Here is a 19,250-nt window from a genome sequence, read left to right on the forward strand (position 1 = left end):
GATGCATGCGGAAGCATCCGCATACAGCCGCACGACCTGCGTACCATATGTTAAAGATAGGTACGCAGGTAACATGCAGGCCGCTAATGTGAAACCGGCCTAAGACATGCAACACATTCAAACAAACATGTTCCCAGTTCATTTGTGCTGCAAAATGTATTCACGCTTCATATTTGTATCAGTTATGTCCTGGCTACTGCAGTCACTCGTATCTATTGCCCTTTCACTCCCATTGTACAACACAAGACAATCTCTCACAAATCACTGAACCATCTGCTCACTCTCTCTCTATTTTCCTTCTCCTAGTATCAAGAGATATCACTCCTAACCCAGGCCCTTCTTGTAATATTAGGTTTAACTCCTTCACTGCTGAACTCAGAAACCCTGCTAATCTCAGTAATATTCTTTGCATGCCTTTTGCCTTCTCCCTTAATTGTGCTCTGTGGACTAACTATCAGTATATAACAAACTCTCCTACATCCATTACTTTTTCCTTTCAAATTCCCTCAACTTTCTAGCTCTTTCTTAATCCAGGATCCAGCAGTCGGACACCACCACTGCTGCTCTCTCATATGGGGTCCTACATTTTTCCCGTACTCCCAGACCTTAGAACAAACCAGATGAGTTGTTAGTCTGCTCCTTTAAAAAAATATGCATTTCATGTTATCCCCAAAGTACCCTCGCTTTTCTTACCTTCTTTTGAGTTCCACACTTTTCTTGCTGCGCGTAGTGTATCGCCCTCTTGTCAGTTACTCGATCAGTTTGCAACCTGTCTTCCATACTTTCTATCCTGTGAAATTTCCACTCTCATGTTGGGGTACTTTAACATCACTATGGATAAATCCCTTCTCCCCATCTGACACTCATCTGTTATCTCATGTCCCGACTCTGCTTTGAAAAATTATAATTAAACACAACAAAGTGCCCAGGATGAAGCTGCACTCCTACACATAGTTCCAGGGGCATCACTAGGCACTTATTTCTGGGGCTCCAACCCTGGATCTGATGAGTAATGCCCCAAAGGACAACTTGAACAGAGGCAGCTTGGCTTTGGCAGACGCAGTGTGCATAGAGGGTACCTAAGTGACTCCTCCTTCCGGCTCCACAGTCCTCCCCTCAGGTGCTAGTAACAGGTTTTAAACACGGAGCAGCAGGAAGATGTGGAGGCTGGTGGAGCCATGGAGAAAGTTATACGTATTTATGCTCCAAACATCAAAATGGCAGTCTTTCCTTTCCAAGCCCTGCCATGTGCCCAAACAGTAGTTTTGACCATATGGGATATCTTCATGTATGGGAGAAATTGTGAAAATTACAAATTTGGAGCTAAAGCAACATTTTGTGAAAAAAAAAATTCAGTATGACGACCTAATGTTAACCCCTTCAAGACCCAGCCTATTTTGACCTTAAAGACCTTGCCGTTTTTTGCAATTCTGACCAGTGTCCCTTTATGAGGTAATAACTCAGGAACGCTTCAACGGATCCTAGCGGTTCTGAGATTGTTTTTTCGTGACATATTGGGCTTCATGTTAGTGGTAAATTTAGGTCAATAAATTCTGCATTTATTTGTGATAAACACGGAAATTTGGCGAAAATTTTGAAAATTTCGCAATTTTCACATTTTGAATTTTTATTCTGTTAAACCAGAGAGATATGTGACACAAAATAGTTAATAAATAACATTTCCCACATGTTTACTTTACATCAGCACAATTTTGGAAACAAAATTTTTTTTTGTTAGGAAGTTATAAGGGTTAAAATTCGACCAGCGATTTGTCATTTTTACAACGAAATTTACAAAACCATTTTTTTTAGGGACCACCTCACATTTGAAGTCAGTTTGAGGGGTCTATTTGGCTGAAAATACCCAAAAGTGACACCATTCTAAAAACTGCACCCCTCAAGGTACTCAAAACCACATTCAAGAAGTTTATTAACCCTTCAGGTGCTTCACAGCAGCAGAAGCAACATGGAAGGAAAAAATGAACATTTAACTTTTTAGTCACAAAAATTATCTTTTAGCAACAATTTTTTTATTTTCCCAATGGTAAAAGGAGAAACTGAACCACGAAAGTTGTTGTCCAATTTGTTCTGAGTACGCTGATACCTCATATGTGGGGGTAAACCACTGTTTTGGCGCACGGCAGGGCTTGGAAGGGAAGGAGCGCCATTTGACTTTTTGAATCAAAAATTGGCTCCACTCTTTAGCGGACACCATGTCACGTTTGGAGAGCCCCCGTGTGCCTAAAAATTGGAGCTCCCCCACAAGTGACCCCATTTTGGAAACTAGACGCCCCAAGGAACTTATCTAGATGCATAGTGAGCACTTTGAACCCCCAGGTGCTTCACAAATTGATCCGTAAAAATGAAAAAGTACTTTTTTTTCACAAAAAAATTCTTTTAGCCTCAATTTTTTCATTTTCACATGGGCAACAGGATAAAATGGATCCTAAAATGTGTTGGGCAATTTCTCCTGAGTACACCAATACCTCACATGTGGAGGTAAACCACTGTTTGGGCACATGGTAAGGCTCGGAAGGGAAGGAGCGCCATTTGACTTTTTGAATGAAAAATTATTTCCATCGTTAGCGGACACCATGTCGCGTTTGGATAGCTCCTGTGTGCCTAAACATTGGCGCTCCCCCACAAGTGACCCCATTTTGGAAACTAGACCCCCCAAGGAACTAATTTAGATGCCTAGTGAGCACTTTAAACCCTCAGGTGCTTCACAAATTGATCTGTAAAAATGAAAAAGTAATTTTTTTTCACAAAAAAATTATTTTCGCCTCAATTTTTTCATTTTCACATGGGCAGTAGGATAAAATGGATCATAAAATTTGTTGGGCAATTTCTCCCGAGTACGCCGATACCTCATATGTGGGGGTAAACCACTGTTTGGGCACTCGGCAGGGCTCGGAAGAGAAGGCGCGCCATTTGACTTTTTGAATGGAAAATTAGCTCCAATTGTTAGCGGACACCATGTCGCGTTTGGAGAGCCCCTGTGTGCCTAAACATTGGAGCTCCCGCACAAGTGACCCCATTTTGGAAACTAGACCCCCCAGGGAACTTATCTAGATGCATATTGAGCACTTTAAACCCCCAGGTGCTTCACAGAAGTTTATAACGCAGAGCCATGAAAATAAAAAATAATTTTTCTTTCCTCAAAAATGATTTTTTAGCCTGGAATTTCCTATTTTGCCAAGGATAATAGGAGAAATTGGACCCCAAATATTGTTGTCCAGTTTGTCCTGAGTACGCTGATACCCCATATGTGGGGGTAAACCACTGTTTGGGCGCACGGCAGGGCTCGGAAGGGATGGCACGCCATTTGGCTTTTTAAATGGAAAATTAGCTCCAATCATTAGCGGACACCATGTCACGTTTGGAGAGCCCCTGTGTGCCTAAACATTGGAGATCCCCCAGAAATGACACCATTTTAGAAACTAGACCCCCAAAGGAACTAATCTAGATGTGTGGTGAGGACTTTGAACCCCCAAGTGCTTCACAGAAGTTTATAACGCAGAGCCATGAAAATAAAAAAAAAAATTATTTTCTCAAAAATGATCTTTTAGCCTGCAATTTTTTATTTTCCCAAGAGTAACAGGAGAAATTTGACCCCAAAAGTTGTTGTCCAGTTTCTCCTGAGTACGCTGATACCCCATATGTGGGGGTAAATCACTGTTTGGGCACATGCCGGGGCTCGGAAGTGAAGTAGTGACGTTTTGAAATGCAGACTTTGATGGAATGCTCTGTGGGCGTCACGTTGCGTTTGCAGAGCCCCGATGTGGCTTAACAGTAGAAACCCCCCACAAGTGACCCCATTTTGGAAACTAGACCCCCAAAGGAACTTATCTAGATGTGTGGTGAGCACTTTGAACCCCCAAGTGCTTCATAGAAGTTTATAATGCAGAGCCGTGAAAATAATAAATACGTTTTCTTTCCTCAAAAATAATTATTTAGCCCAGAATTTTTTATTTTCCCAAGGGTAACAGGAGAAATTTGACCCCAATATTTGTTGTCCAGTTTCTCCTGAGTACGGTGATACCCCATATGTGGGGGTAAACTACTGTTTGGGCACATGCCGGGGCTTGGAATTGAAGTAGTGACGTTTTGAAATGCAGACTTTGATGGAATGGTCTGCGGGTGTCACGTTGCGTTTGCAGAGCCCCTGGTGTGCCTAAACAGTAGAAACCCCCCACAAGTGAACCCATTTTAGAAACTAGACCCCCCAAGGAACTTATCTAGATATGTGGTGAGCACTTTGAACCCCCAAGTGCTTCACAGACGTTTACAACGCAGAGCCGTGAAAATAAAAAATCATTTTTCTTTCCTCAAAAATTATGTTTTAGCAAGCATTTTTTAGATTCACAAGGGTAACAGGAGAAATTGGACCCCAGTAATTGTTGCGCAGTTTGTCCTGAGTATGCTGGTACCCCATATGTGGGGGTAAACCACTGTTTGGGCACACGTCAGGGCTCGGAAGTGAGGGAGCACCATTTGACTTTTTGAATACGAGATTGGCTGGAATCAATGGTGGCGCCATGTTGCGTTTGGAGACCCCTGATGTGCCTAAACAGTGGTAACCCCTCAATTCTAACTCCAACACTAACCCCAACACACCCCTAACCCTAATCCCAACTGTAGCCATAATCCTAATCACAACCCTAACCCCAACACACCCCTAACCACAACACTAACCCCAACACACCCCTAACCCTAACCACAACCCTAATTCCAACCCTAACCCTAAGGCTATGTGCCCACGTTGCGGATTCGTGTGAGATATTTCCGCACCATTTTTGAAAAATCTGCGGGTAAAAGGCACTGTGTTTTACCTGCGGATTTTCCGCGGATTTCCAGTGTTTTTTGTGCGGATTTCACCTGCGGATTCCTATTGAGGAACAGGTGTAAAACGCTGCGGAATCCGCACAAAGAATTGACATGCTGCGGAAAATACAACGCAGCGTTTCAGCGCTGTATTTTCCGCACCATGGGCACAGCGGATTTGGTTTTTCATATGTTTACATGGTACTGTAAACCTGATGGAACACTGCTGCGAATCCGCAGCCAAATCAGCACCGTGTGCACATAGCCTAATTCTAAAGGTATGTGCACACGCTGCGGAAAACGCTGCGGATCCGCAGCAGTTTCCCATGAGTGTACAGTTCAATGTAAACCTATGGGAAACAAAAATCGCTGTACACATGCTGCGGAAAAACTGCACAGAAACGCAGCGGTTTACATTCCGCAGCATGTCACTTCTTTGTGCGGATTCCGCAGCGGTTTTACAACTGCTCCAATAGAAAATCGCAATTGTAAAACCGCAGTGAAATGCGCAGAAAAAAACGCGGTAAATCCGCCATAAATCCGCAGCGGTTTAGCACTGCGGATTTATCAAATCCGCAGCGGAAAAATCCGCAGAGGACCAGAATACGTGTGCACATTCCTAACCCTAACCCTAACCCTAACCCTAGCCCTAACCCTAGCCCTAACCCTACCCCTAACCCTAACCCTATCCCTAACCCTACCCCTAACCCTACCCCTAACCCTAACCCTAACCCTACCCCTAACCCTAACCCTAACCCTACCCCTAACCCTACCCCTAACCCTAACCCTAACCCTACCCCTAACCCTAACCCTACCCCTAACCCTAACCCTATTCTAACATTAGTGGAAAAAAAAAAATTTCTTTATTTTTTTATTGTCCCTACCTATGGGGGTGACAAAGGGGGGGGGTCATTTATTATTTTTTTTATTTTGATCACTGAGATAGATTATATCTCAGTGATCAAAATGCACTTTGGAACGAATCTGCCGGCCGGCAGATTCGGCGGGCGCACTGCGCATGCGCCCGCCATTTTGGAAGATGGCGGCGCCCGGGAGAAGACGGACGGGACCACGGCTGGATCGGTAAGTATGATAGGGTGGGGGGGGACCACGGGGGGGGGGATCGGAGCACGGGGGGGGGAATCGGAGCGCGGGAGGGGTGGAACGGAGCGCGGGGGCGTGGAACGGAGCACGGGGGGGCTGGAACGGAGCACGGGGGGGGTGGAACGGAGCACGGGGGGGGTGGAACGGAGCACGGGGGGGTGGATCGGAGTGCAGGGGGGGTGATTGGAGCACGGGGGGGTGATTGGAGCACGGGGGGAGCGGACACGAGCACGGGGGGGAGCGGAGCACTGGACGGAGGGGAGCCGGAGCAGTGTACCGGCCAGATCGGGGGGGTGGGGGGGGCGATCGGAGGGGTGGGGTGGGGGCACACTAGTATTTCCAGCCATGGCCGATGATATTGCAGCATCGGCCATGGCTGGATTGTAATATTTCACCCATTATAATGGGTGAAATATTACAAATCGCTCTGATTGGCAGTTTCACTTTCAACAGCCAATCAGAGCGATCGTAGCCACGAGGGGGTGAAGCCACCCCCCCTGGGCTAAACTACCACTCCCCCTGTCCCTGCAGATCGGGTGAAATGGGAGTTAACCCTTTCACCCGGTCTGCAGGGACGCGATCTTTCCATGACGCCGCATAGGCGTCATGGGTCGGATTGGCACCGACTTTCATGACGCCTACATGGCGTCAAAGGTCGGGAAGGGGTTAACAAACTCTATGTAGTACCTGTGGAGTCCAAAATGTTCACTATACCCATGGAAAAAATTCCTTCGGGGGTGTAGTTTTCAAAATATGGTCAGTTGTGGGGGATTTCTGCTGTTTAGGCACCTTAGGGGTCCTGCAAATGCAACATGGTGCCCACAATCTATTTCACCCAAATTTGATTACCAAAATTCAAATGGTGCTCCTTTCCTTCTGAGCCCTGCCATTTGTCTAAAGGTTTCTGACCACATATGGGGTATCAGCGATCACAGAAGAAAGTGGGTAACAAATTGAATGGTCCATTTTTGTCATGCTATTTCTTGTAAAAGTGAAAGAATTTGGGACAAAAGCAACATTTTAGGCTGGTTTCACACTTGCGTTTTTGAACTCATGCGTTTTTTTAAAAAAAAGCATGGTGCAAAAACGCATGTAAACGTGTGTAAACGCTGCGTTTTTTTGACGCACGCGTTAAACGCGTGCGTCAAAAAAACGCAGCGTTTACACGCGTAAAGGTAACGTTCACACTAGCGTTATGCTAGTGTGCGTCGGGTTAGCATCGGGCGACGCAGCGGCGACGCACGCGTCATGCGCCCCTATGTTTAGCATGGGGGACGCATGCGTTTTTGTTTGTTGCGTTGTGCGACGCATGCGTCTTTTTTGCCGCAAGCTTCGGACCAAGAAAACGCAACAACTTGCATTTTTCTTGCGTCCGATTTTCGGCAAAAAACGACGCATGCGTCGCAAAACGCAGCGTTTTTGCGTGCGTTTTGCCGCGTTTTTGCGTGCGTTGTGCGTTGCGTCGCCGACGCAGCGGCGCACAACGCTAGTGTGAACGTAGCCTTACATGCGTTTTTGCATGCGTTTGCGTTTTTTTGAGCAGTTTCCAAAAAAAAAAAAAAAAAAATGCAAAAAAAAGGTTACCAGACACAACCAATGGGAATACAGAGGGCGTATATGATTGTCTCTCAATATATAGACCCTAGGGGTACAGAAATGTTCAGAGCTTGCTACTGTTTCCGGTGTCAAGATGGATCTTTCAATGGAGAACTTTTATTTCAAACTGGAGTTCAGCTTCAAGATTTTCCTTGCCTGTGTTTTTGCTTGGGAGCAAGACCGAAACCGCCAAAGATGGAGAAGGAGACAGCGTCGGCGTTTTTGGAGGCACCCCATCATTGAAGTGCGTGAGAGCCGTGGAGCATATCACACGCTCTATGCGGAGCTGAATGGCAACCCGGAGAAATTCCAGGATTACACGAGAATGTCTCAAAATTCTTTCCGGGATTTACTGTCTCGTGTCGAAGGATCCATACGGCGACAGGACACACGGCTCCGTAGAGCGATTCCACCTAAGGAACGTCTGTTAGTGACATTACGGTACGTTCCCAAACTAAACCAATGACCGTCAAATTTTTGGTTATGACATGTTTTTTATGTTGTTTTTTTCTTTTTTGTTTTTTAAACACACCATTAAAAGAGCCGATTTTTAAATGTTTTTTTTTGTTTCTTTTTCTTCTAGATTTCTTGCCACAGGAGAGAGTTTATCTTCCCTCCACTTCCAATACCGCCTTGGAATCTCAACCCTGTCCGGAATTGTTGTGGACACTTGTCGTGCGTTATGGAATGTACTCCGTGAGGAGTTTATACCAGTACCCACCGTGGACATGTGGCGGGAAATTTCTGAATAATTTTTCAACGTGTGTGATTTCCCCAACTGTATAGGGGCGGTGGATGGAAAGCACATCCGCATTATAAAACCTGCCAGAACCGGATCTGAGTTTTTTTAACTACAAAAAATATTTTTCGGTAGTTCTCATGGCAATAGCGGATGCGGAGTGTCGCTTCATCGCCGTGGACATTGGAGCTTTTGGCCGTGGCAATGATTCCCAGACTTTTAAGAGCTCGGATATGGGTCGTCGTGTGTATGGCAACAATTTTAATTTTCCCCCTCCACAGCCTCTCCCCAACACTCAAGGCCCACCGCTGCCATTTGTTATGGTTGGGGATGAGGCCTTCCAGATGTGTGAAAATCTCCTTAAGCCATATTCTAGTAGGGACTTGGACCACACTAGAAGAATATTCAACTACAGACTGACCAGGGCCAGAAGAACCGTAGAGTGCGCCTTTGGCATTCTGGTTGCTAAATGGCGCATTCTTGCAACAGCCATCAATCTAAACGTTGAAACAGTGGACGAGGTGGTCAAAGCCTGTGTGGTTCTACACAATTATATAATGGCTAAGGAGCGACCCCACATTGAACTTGATGAACCAGTTTCACACCCATTGCCTGATTTTCAGCATCACCCGATGCGGTCAACTGCAGCCGTTGGTCTTATGCGGGACCAATTTGCGGCCTATTTTGTGTCCGATATTGGACGGGTGTCATGGCAGGACAATGTTGTGTAAATGTCCTGTTGTATGTTTATCTTTACAAATTATTAAATACAGATACAAATTTTACAAATTAATAAACTTAAGTGTTGGTTGTGTTGACCATGTCTCCTATCTTTTTCCTCTATAAACAAAGGTTGACCAAAGATGGGCAGTAGATATGTATAACATATTTTGTAATCCAAAACCAGGAGTGGGTGATAGATGATGAGGTAATTTTTTTTTTTTCATAATTGACCTCTTGTTGCACTCCCTATTTTGGTTTACAAATAATGATATAAAACACAGGCCGCATACTTATAATAATGGAAAAAAATGTTGATTTATTGGTAATCTTCTTGACATCATTGCGTCAAGACTGTCACGCTATCTATACCCATCAAGTCAAGTGTAAGAAATAATGAATTCATGATAAACATATACATGCTCATTAATTCACAATTTCTTACACCTGTCCAGGTGAGCATAGATATGTAGCGTGTGACAACCATTGTCCCATCAGTTTGACAACCATTGTCACATAATGTGCTATATAGAATATGGTGAATATACAAGTCAGTAATCAACTAAATAGGTCAGGTGTCTATTTTGACATCTGACCGGTTCAGTTGAGTACTGAACTTGATTTCCACCATTTTCTCTTTGTACAGTGACACTACACTAGGTACAATAATAAGAGTATGGAAATAACTAATATTTTTTTGGCCAACTCATATCTGTATACTGAAGAAACACATATAGATGTAGTCTTGTATTTTATACTACTGGAGATATGTTTTGGCCAAAAGAATAAGTGTGTGGCGAAGTTTATTGGTGTGTATTGAGAGCGGTGAAAGACACAATAAACCAAACATAATTGTTGCAAATAAACTTTTTTTTTTATTGAGTTTTAACAACCAAATTTATTTTTTGGTACCGCGCCGGGTTGTACCGCGACGGCTTGGGGTTGAGTGACGTAACCGGGGGGTGTTGAGAACTGAAGCCTGGCTCACCGTGGAGGAGGCAGAGGTGGCAGGAGAAGGGGCAATAAAACTGGAAGGGTCTGGCAGTTCGGGGATGGGGCTTAACACATGAGGGGCTTGAGACACACTGGAAGGGTGAGACACAACAGACAATACAGACACATCGGTAGGTGATGGGGGAGGAATACTCAGAGTTTTTTGTTTTTTGTGTGTTTTGGGGGTTTTCTTTTGGGTTTTTTTGGAGGGGGATGTCTTCTTTGGGTAATTGGCTGTTGAGTGTTGGCGGGAGACACGTCAGGATCCGGCTCCACAATAACACAGTCCGTCTCCATTGTGGAGCGCTCGGCAATGTCAGAGTCCAACTGCATCGCAGTGGGGGGGAAAGATAAAGCCCTGCCAGGGTCCTGGTGCCTCGTTGGGGGGGGGGGGGAACATAAAACCCTCCCAGGGTCCTGGTGCATTGTTTGGGGGGGGGGGAACATAAAACCCTCCCAGGGTCCTGGTGCATCATTGGGGGGGAACATAAGCCCATACCAGGGTCCTGGTGCATCGTTGAGGGGGGTGACCGAAACCCCTCCCAGGGTCCTGCTGCATTGCTGGTGGGGGGGAACATAAAGCCCTGGCAGGGTCCTGCGGCATCGGGGTGGGTCCTACCCGGAAAGCCATGGCTTGGTCCTGCTGCATCGCGGGGGGGGCAGTGCGATACGCCATGCCTGGGTCCTGCTGCATGGGGGTGGGGGCCGTCCTATACGCCTGGCCTGGGTCCTGCTGCATCGGGTGGTGTCCTGCCCGGAAAGCAATGCCTCGGTCCTGCTGCATCGGGGGGGGGGGGGCCGGTCCGATATGCCATGCCTGGCTCCTGCTGCATCGGGAGGGGGCCGGGCCGATAAGCCACGCCAGGGTCCTGCATCATCGTGGTGTCAGCGGAGGAGGTCCAAGCCGGAGCAGCGGTTGTCACGGTGGTGGCGGTGGGATGTCCAACAGCACTCGTCATCGTGTTGGCGCTGTAGTGGAGTACACCTGTGGAGGGAATAGAGGTGGCCGTGCAGTGGTATGCAGCAGAGGTAGGAATGTTGGTTAATCATGACAGTGACGGCACAGTTGGATATGCCGCCACATTACAACTCTGACTCTGCTGCATAGCCTGCACAAAAGCAACATTGCAGGCCTGCATCACACTCAGCTGGAGATCAGGGCTAAGGTGTTCCGACATGCCCTGTTGAATTTGATTAAAAAAATGATGAGCTGGCTTCTGGAGGTCGGCTTTAACTTGATCAATGCTTTTGGCGACATCCTGGATGCGGCAATCCAAGAGATTATGGGACACATCCATTCTGTCACCTAAAGCCTTGATTGCTTCGTGTAAAACCGAGCTCAAGTGCAAAAACTCGGGCATGAGGGACCTATCCGAAGCCCTCTGTCGCTGCTGGGATGAGCCCGCAAATATGGGTGCAGTGAAAGAGGACTGCGAAAGGGGAAGACCTGATGGGCCAGCCCCCTGGTCTCCAGTGAGTGTGGAAGACCCACCTGCTGCTGCGCTGCTGGATGGCTGGGACGGGTCCGTGGCTGCCGGCTGAAGGACTGCTCCAGAACCTGTTGCGACAGTCGTGCAGTGTGTGCTGTGAAAAAAGAGCACAGAAAATTAATACCAAAATATTACAAGACGGTACATCCTGTGGAATTTAAAATCACAGATTATGTCAATGCAATACAACCGGAAGCATGTAAGAAATACTTACATTCTCATGAGAAGGACCGGTCTTAAAAAGGCCAGCACACGGTGATATTTGTAGAGCCGGTGCCTTGCTCCGGAACCACTAGCTGCACTCTTCTCTGCACGCAGGTCCTTGTTGAAGCGGTCCTTCATGGAACGCCAACGTGTTCTTATTTTGTCCACTGTGAAATAACAAAAACATATAATGGTCAGAAAAAGTACTTTGGGCTGTGCTCTCTTGACTGTGTGTGATGACAGAAACTCCAAAAAGTTTCTTTCATCACACACAGTCAAGAGAGCCCGGCCAAGGTTTCTGCTGCTTCACACTGCAGTGCAATACTTACCAAATGCATTACGGACCCGTGGTGGGGCATTCTCCCAGCCATCCCACAACGCTTGGGCCACCTCACTCCACAACCGACGTAGCGTACTATTGACTGCGTGCTGTGGATCCCGGCCGTCCCACAACGGGACTCGCTCCTGGACCAGGGTGATCAGGAGGTCATTATCGATCCGGTCGTCGTCCCGTTGTGAAACCTAAAAGTAAAAGAAAATCATATAAGTTTGCTCAATCACATTGGGAAAAAAGAAAAAAAAAAGAAGATGAGAAAGGGCAGGAATATGAAAGTCAACTTTCAGAAAAGGATCATACAAGAAAAATTAAAAGAAAATCAAGGGTACAGAAAGGAAGATTCAAGAATATTACAATGAGGACAGTCTGCCTTGTATACATACCCGCTGACGTCTTCCCACCGGACCTTGACTCCGCTGCTCCGTCTGTCCCTCAGTTGAAGTGCTCTATAAAAAAAAAAAAATCAAATTGTGTCGATGTGACAGTCAATACTTACCAAGCTGAAGGACAAAAAACTAACCTCACTGACATGATCCACTTCTGACTGACGTGGCTCAAACTCCTCATCAGATGAAGACTCCGCAGAAGACATTCTGATGCATGTTGAAATAAAAAAAAAAAGGAATTAGGACATGTAGATCCAAAAAATTAAAAAAAAATGCATTGGCTAGGATATACTCACATTGCTCTGGGTCTTGTCCACCAATGCGTCCGAGCAGTGTCTTGTCTTCTTTGGAGTCTGATGAGAAGTGACCAAAAACTTCCCCCAACCTTCCTTTTATAACCCTGCTGCTATGGGGGAGGCTTATGAGTGTCTAGACAACCTTATCTACAGTCTATTCAACCTTTGTTAAAAAAAAGCATGCGTCAAAAAAACGCATGCAAACACATGTACAAAAAAACGCATGCGTCCCCATTGACGCCAATGCATTTTTGGTCCAAAAAAAAACGCATGAAAACGCATGCGTTTTTTTGGGTCCAAAAAACGCCTCTCAAAAATACTACAAGTTGCATTTTGGAAAATGAACGCATGCAGTAAAAAAACCGCATGCGATTGAAAACGCGACCAAACGCGTACACAAAAAAACGCATGCGTTTTCAATGTTAAGTATAGGGAAAAAAAACGCATGCTTTTTTTTGCAGAAAAACGCTGCAGACAAAAACGCAAGTGTGAAACCACCCTTAGAGGAAAAATTCCAATAAATATATTTTTTTCATTCAACTTTGCATTAATTCCTGTGTAAAACCTGAAGGGTTAAACAATTTCCTGACAGCAGTTTTGAAGTATTTTAGGGGCTGTGATTTTTAAAATGGTATCACTTTTGGGGTCTTTCCAATACATAGGTACCGCAAAGTCCACTTAAATCTGCAAAGATCTACAAAGAAGCAGTAAAATGTAAATGTCTTGAAAATATGAGAAATTGCTGCTAAACTTTTAACCATTGTAGCATCCTAACAAAATAAAATGACGTTTAAAAATGTATGCAGATGTAAAGGAGATATATGGGAAATGTTATTTATTATTTATGTTGCACAGCATTCTCAGACTTAAATATATAAAAATTGAAAGTTTTGAAAATTGAGAATTTTTTAAAATTTTAGCCAAAATTCCAATATCTTCAGAAATAAATGCAAAACATATAACCCTAATTTTACCATTAACAAAGTAAAATGTGTCAAGAAAGTACAATGTGTCATGAAATAACAGTCTCAGACTCACTGGGATACGTTGAAGCATTCCAGAGTTATTACCACATAATGTGACACTGGTCAGAATTGTAAAAATTTGGCCTGGTCATTAAGGTTAAAATTGGCTCGGTCACTAATTATGTAACTAATGTATGATTTTTTTCTTTAAACAATTCCGATCTCAACACAGATTTACTTTGGCTAATTTTAACCCCTGGTTACCAAGACAATGTAAATGCTTCTTGCAGTAAAATTTAAAAAAACTGTACCATCAACATATGGGTGACAATATAAATTAAATATTTTGGTTGAAAGACAAATGATTTTTCATGCACTCATTTGAACTTCGCCTCATTCAAATAGAACACATATGTATTATAGTCTATGGACATTTTCAGATATCTGTTTTTTGCGGACCAAGTTTCTGCAAAGCACTCTGATCAACATAGTGTGGTCCGTTCTCTCAGATGAAAGAAGCAGAGCACATTGTGAGGAACAGATGGAGAACAAAATTTCTCCTTCTTTTGCATTGGGTGAATGCACGAGAATGAGATATCATCTGATTGCAGACCGCAGATTTTCAGCAGCAGTTTTCACATTCAGTCAAGAAAAGAGACCAATGTGTGTGCAGACTTCTGAAATTTCGTAGCTTTAGCTGGTACTGCAAAACGCAGATACAATTTGCATTAAAAATCAACAAAAAATGCAGCAAAAGAGCAATGTGTGAACGTAGCCTTAGTTTGCTTTTGCATACAATAAACATTGAATGAACAATGATGATAAAAACTGATGCATGGACAAACACTGATGAAAATCTGTCCATTTTTTATCACATTCAAGAGAAAAACAGAAGTCTAAATGAGGATGAAAAGTTTTACAGGCAACAACAAAAAATTTGGTGGTTTTTTTTGGCTAATTTTCGGTTTGTTAGGAGTCCAGTCTGCTAAAACCTTGTCCTTTTCCTGAATGGAGAAGAAATATGAATGCTCAGTGTCCGCTCTATTCATTGTTTATGGGACTGCTTAGTACAGAGCTCTGCTATTTCCGACAGTCCTATAGACATTGATTAGAGCATAGATCAAAGATGATCACTGGGGGTTTTAGGTGTTGGACCCCCTAGTTATCACCTAACAACATGTTTTCTTGGGAAAAACCCATTAATTGCATATTTTTCCTTTTTAGGATGTTACGCCAAGAATTTTGGTCCAAAAGGCTTTGGATTTGGTCAAGGTGCTGGAGCTCTGGCTCACACAGGATGAACATTCCATTTCTATTTGTATTTCATCATCATTATTATGAGAATTATGCAATGAACTTATTAATGCTATTGCTTCTATGCCGTAACTGAGCAGATATATTTTACTGCTTTCACCTAATACCTATAGTGAGTTGATTTTACTTGGTTGTAAACACTCAATGCACATACTGTAGCATGTCTAGACTTAAAAACATTAACAGAGGGTCTTCACGTAAATTGAATACTAAAAAGATGGTAACTACGGTGGGCTGAGATGGGATGATTACATGGCTTGACAGTTAAGCTGTACCGTCATGCTTGTGCGTACAGTACCAACTCTACAGGAGCCTCTATATAAGCAATATAAATCATGTCAAAAGTATGGCTGCTATATCAAAAGGAAAAGTGAATACTACAGCCTATTATATAGCACTAAAAGGAAAAATAAAGAGAAAATATTTTTATATTGACTAGTGATACATAGAATTTTTTTAGAAATACATTTAGGTGAAGAATCATTTTAACAAGTAAGTTGCACAGTTTGGATTACTATCTTTTTGCTCACATGTTCCTTTCAGCACTCTTAAAATATTGTTTCTAAATACAATAAAGGCATAATAAAATTAAAGTGTGGTTAGTGTTTTAAATTTAATTGTGGCTATGCAGCAACCAATTAAAATCGGGCCTATTTTAGACAAAGTGGGGCCCCAGGCAGAAAATAAGTGAGGCCCCAAATTCTTCACCTACATATTACCAGTACATCCACAAACCATATGTCACGACTCGGTTGTCGGGTGACACGGGACCAGGGGCTCCTTCCCTGTCCCTAACAATAGGGGGCATCCTAGCTAAGCCTATTCCCCTAGTTACTTCTGAAGGTGAAGATGCCGGGGCCACTTACCTTGCCTTATCTCCTGTATCTGACCTCCGCCTGTTCCCTTCACCCACCCAAGGAAGAGAAGAGCAGCTGCGCACCGCAGTACACCAACCAGAAGAACAAGGTAACATGAACAAGGGCAACTGAAAATACCAGGCATACAATTATTCACTCACATATTACAGAAGAATCCACCAGGGAGTGGAGGGTGGGAAAAAACCTAAGTAGGAGAAGGTAAAGGAAATATCACTATTACAAGCCCAGGCAACAATCACAGATAAATCCACCAAATTCCTTCTCATACAGCCACCAAAGAACTATCCTCCTAGCCATGCAGCATAAGCTATCTCTGACGATGTGTGTCAGTCAGGATCCAGATTAAGTTGGGGATAGGAGTGGCTAACCGTGCTCAGCTGAGAGATCAGACTCCCCGAGCACCCAACATGGCCGATTAACCCCTATACGGCCTAAAGAAATTAGCACAATTTAAAAAGGTGTAGTGCTTCTTTTCAGTGCAGGAGTAAGAACAATCAGATGCTGCGGTCTTCTGGCTCCTCCCTGTTGTGGCAATCCTGTGACTGTACCCCCCTTCTAGAAGGGACTCCCAGAACCTCAGGACCGTATTTATTGGGGTGTGCAACGTGAAAGGACTGGATCAGTCTGGTTGCATAAACGTCAAATGCTGGTACCCACATCCTCTCCTCAGGACCGTATCCCCTCCAATGTACCAGATACTGAAGCGACCGTTGAACTAAAAGAGAATCCATGATTTTTGCTATCTGAAATTTTAAGTCTCCATCCACAATGACAGAAGATGGTGGTAGCAGTGATGGTACTGAAGACGCAACATATTTTTTGAGGAGAGATCAATGAAATACATTATGGATCCTAAAGGTAGGTGGCAAAGCAAGGCGGAATGCTACAAATGGCTACATTCTTATGGAGCGCTCGCCAGGGCCTAGGAGATACTCAGTACTGGGTCCAGGGATTGTTAAAGGGGTGGTCACGGTGTCAGCGACCTGCTCCGTGGCCCTGGGCATCCAAATTAAAGGGATTATTGAATAAAGAATAACGTTTGTTTGGTATTTGATCAGGGATGACCAACGCTGCTTAAAGGGGTCCACTGGGGTGATTTTATGGCAGTAGGGATGGTATGGCTCCCCACAGGTGAAGCTGGGTCCTGAGGGCTCCCGGTGTAGTAGATAAAGATGGTGTAGTGCCAGAAAGAACTAGCGGACACGAGGTTGCAGTCTCTTTACATTTTTACTGTTGTAAGGCAGCCACAGTCCAGGGTACAGATCACAGGTGCTGGTGTGGTCCGGCCGGCTAGGAAGCGACTCCGGAATCCCCCTAGCCAGGGAGGGGGGGGGGGATGGTTTGAAGTCTTCCTCTCTGCGCTGTGTTGTAGTCCCTTGCTGCCTTAGGCCTCACACAAGGTCCTCACTTTCTCTCTGCCCCCCTTGTTGGTAGGACACTACCCGCATGGCAAGCAGCGCAAGCCTTTTTACAGGGGTCTCTCAGGATGACTCCGGGCTCCATGTGCTAGTGTGCCTTCGGGTGATAATGGTGGGCAGACGACCTGCTATCTCCTGTCTGCTGGTTTCTGCCGTGGGGCATAGAGACCCCCACAATCTCGGTCTTACGGCTACCGGAATTCTGCGCTTCAGCGTGGATTAGGCCGGGATCACACATCCGCAAGATACGGCCGAGTCTCGCAGGTGAAAACCAAGCTCTGGTGCTGGCACTCCGGAGTGGAGAACATGCAGCTCCATGTATTGCTGTGCGGCTGCACGCTCCGCTCCGGAGTGCAGGCGCTAGAGCTGGGTTTTCACCTGCAAGACTCGGCCATATCTCGCGTATGTGTGATCCCGGCCTTAAGCTCAGTCGCAGCTTCCCTGCAGCTCTTTACTTCTCCAGTGCTTCTCTTCCCCTTTCAGTCTCCTACAGAATGCTGTTTCTCTCTCCTTCCAGCTGTAGATCCACGGGTCTGCACGGCCCAAGCTTTCCTCTCTGACTCTCTGTCTGCTTCCTCTCCCTTCTCTCTCCTCTCACAATCTCGTCTCACAGACTAACCAACTAATTCCTCCTCCAGCCAGAATATATAAGGAAGTTCCCCTGAATCGGGTCTCGAGCTCCCCCTTCTGGCCTGGAGTCAGAACAGTGTTGCATGTACTTGTTACCTGCTAAAGGGATCCTTCCTAAGCTTCCAAGTATGGCATCACCCTCCCTGTGAGGAAGGCAATACCACTGTAACAACCGGTTACCTGGGGTGTTATACTTATAAGGACCGATAAACCAGGGACCCAGTTTCCAAGATGGAACCTTCAACTTAATGTTCCTAGAGGACAACCACACCAAGTCACCAACACACATGTCCGGACACACCAAACGTCTCCAATCAGCCACACTGTTATATTTTGACCCTATCTTCCTCAAGTTATTAGTAACCCCCTGCCACAATAAAATGAGACATCTGACTGAATCTATCCACCACCAGCAAAATTACAGTTTTCCTCGCTGAAACGGGTAGATCCGTGAAAAATCGACCAACAAGTAAGTCCAAAGTTTACTGGGAATCTCCAACGGACACCGACGGATGAGTACGAGAGGTCTTAGAATGCATGCAGACTATGCAGGCAGCTACATACTCCTGGACATCCTGATGTAACACCACATAAGAATATCAGTGGTGGCTTTGTTACAGGATGTCCGGCCAAGACCGAATCGTGATGTTCACTAAGGATTCTTAGAGGAAGATTCACAGGTATAATCAGTTTCCCTAATGCACAGGCAGCAGGGGCATCTCTCTGAGCGTCAACAATCTCTTTTCAAGATCGGAACATATAGATGCTATAACCACCCTTTTTTGTATTTTTGTGGTTCACAATTATTTCCTCCCCCAGGAAAGCAATGAGATAAGGCAACTGCCTTTAATTTTTTAGTTCCCGGGCATATAAATTACAAAAAGTCAAACCTGGTGAAGAACAATGCCCATCTTGCCTGCTGGGGTGTTAGACATTTTGCAGCTTCTAAACATACAAGATTCTTATGATCCGTGTTCACCATAACCGGATGAACTGCTCCCACCAAGAAATCACGCCATCCTTCAAATCCCAATTGATTGCCAAAAGTTCCCTGTTACCTACTGTATGAGCCCAGGGCAGTAAAGCTGGACACGGGGGGGGGCAGAAAGCTGGACACAGAGGGGGCAGAAGGCTGGACACAGGGGGGGCAGAAAGCTGGACACAGAGGGGGCAGAAAGCTGGACACAGAGGGGGCAGAAAGCTGGACACAGGGGGGGGGGGCAGAAAGCTGGACACAGAGGGAGCAGAAAGCTGGACACAGGGGGGGCAGAAAGCTGGACATAGTGGGGCAGTAAAGCTGGACACGGGGGCAGAAAGCTGGACACAGGGGGGGCAGAAAGCTGGACACAGGGGGGG

General features: G+C 45.1%; 1 protein-coding gene across 1 annotated transcript in view; it reads left to right on the forward strand.

The window, feature by feature from the left end:
• CSRP1 (cysteine and glycine rich protein 1) overlaps nt 1-15,561 on the forward strand; it is a 182,043-nt gene extending 166,482 nt beyond the window's left edge. Inside the window, exon 6 of the mRNA XM_069756471.1 lies at nt 14,879-15,561. Coding sequence (XP_069612572.1) covers nt 14,879-14,955 — 77 coding nt within the window. The 3' untranslated portion in view covers nt 14,956-15,561. The remainder of the gene's footprint in view (nt 1-14,878) is intronic.
• Nucleotides 15,562-19,250: the final 3,689 nt, after the last annotated feature.

The sequence above is a fragment of the Ranitomeya imitator genome, chromosome 3 (genome assembly GCF_032444005.1).
Source record: "Ranitomeya imitator isolate aRanImi1 chromosome 3, aRanImi1.pri, whole genome shotgun sequence".
Classification (NCBI taxonomy): Eukaryota; Metazoa; Chordata; class Amphibia; order Anura; family Dendrobatidae; genus Ranitomeya; species Ranitomeya imitator.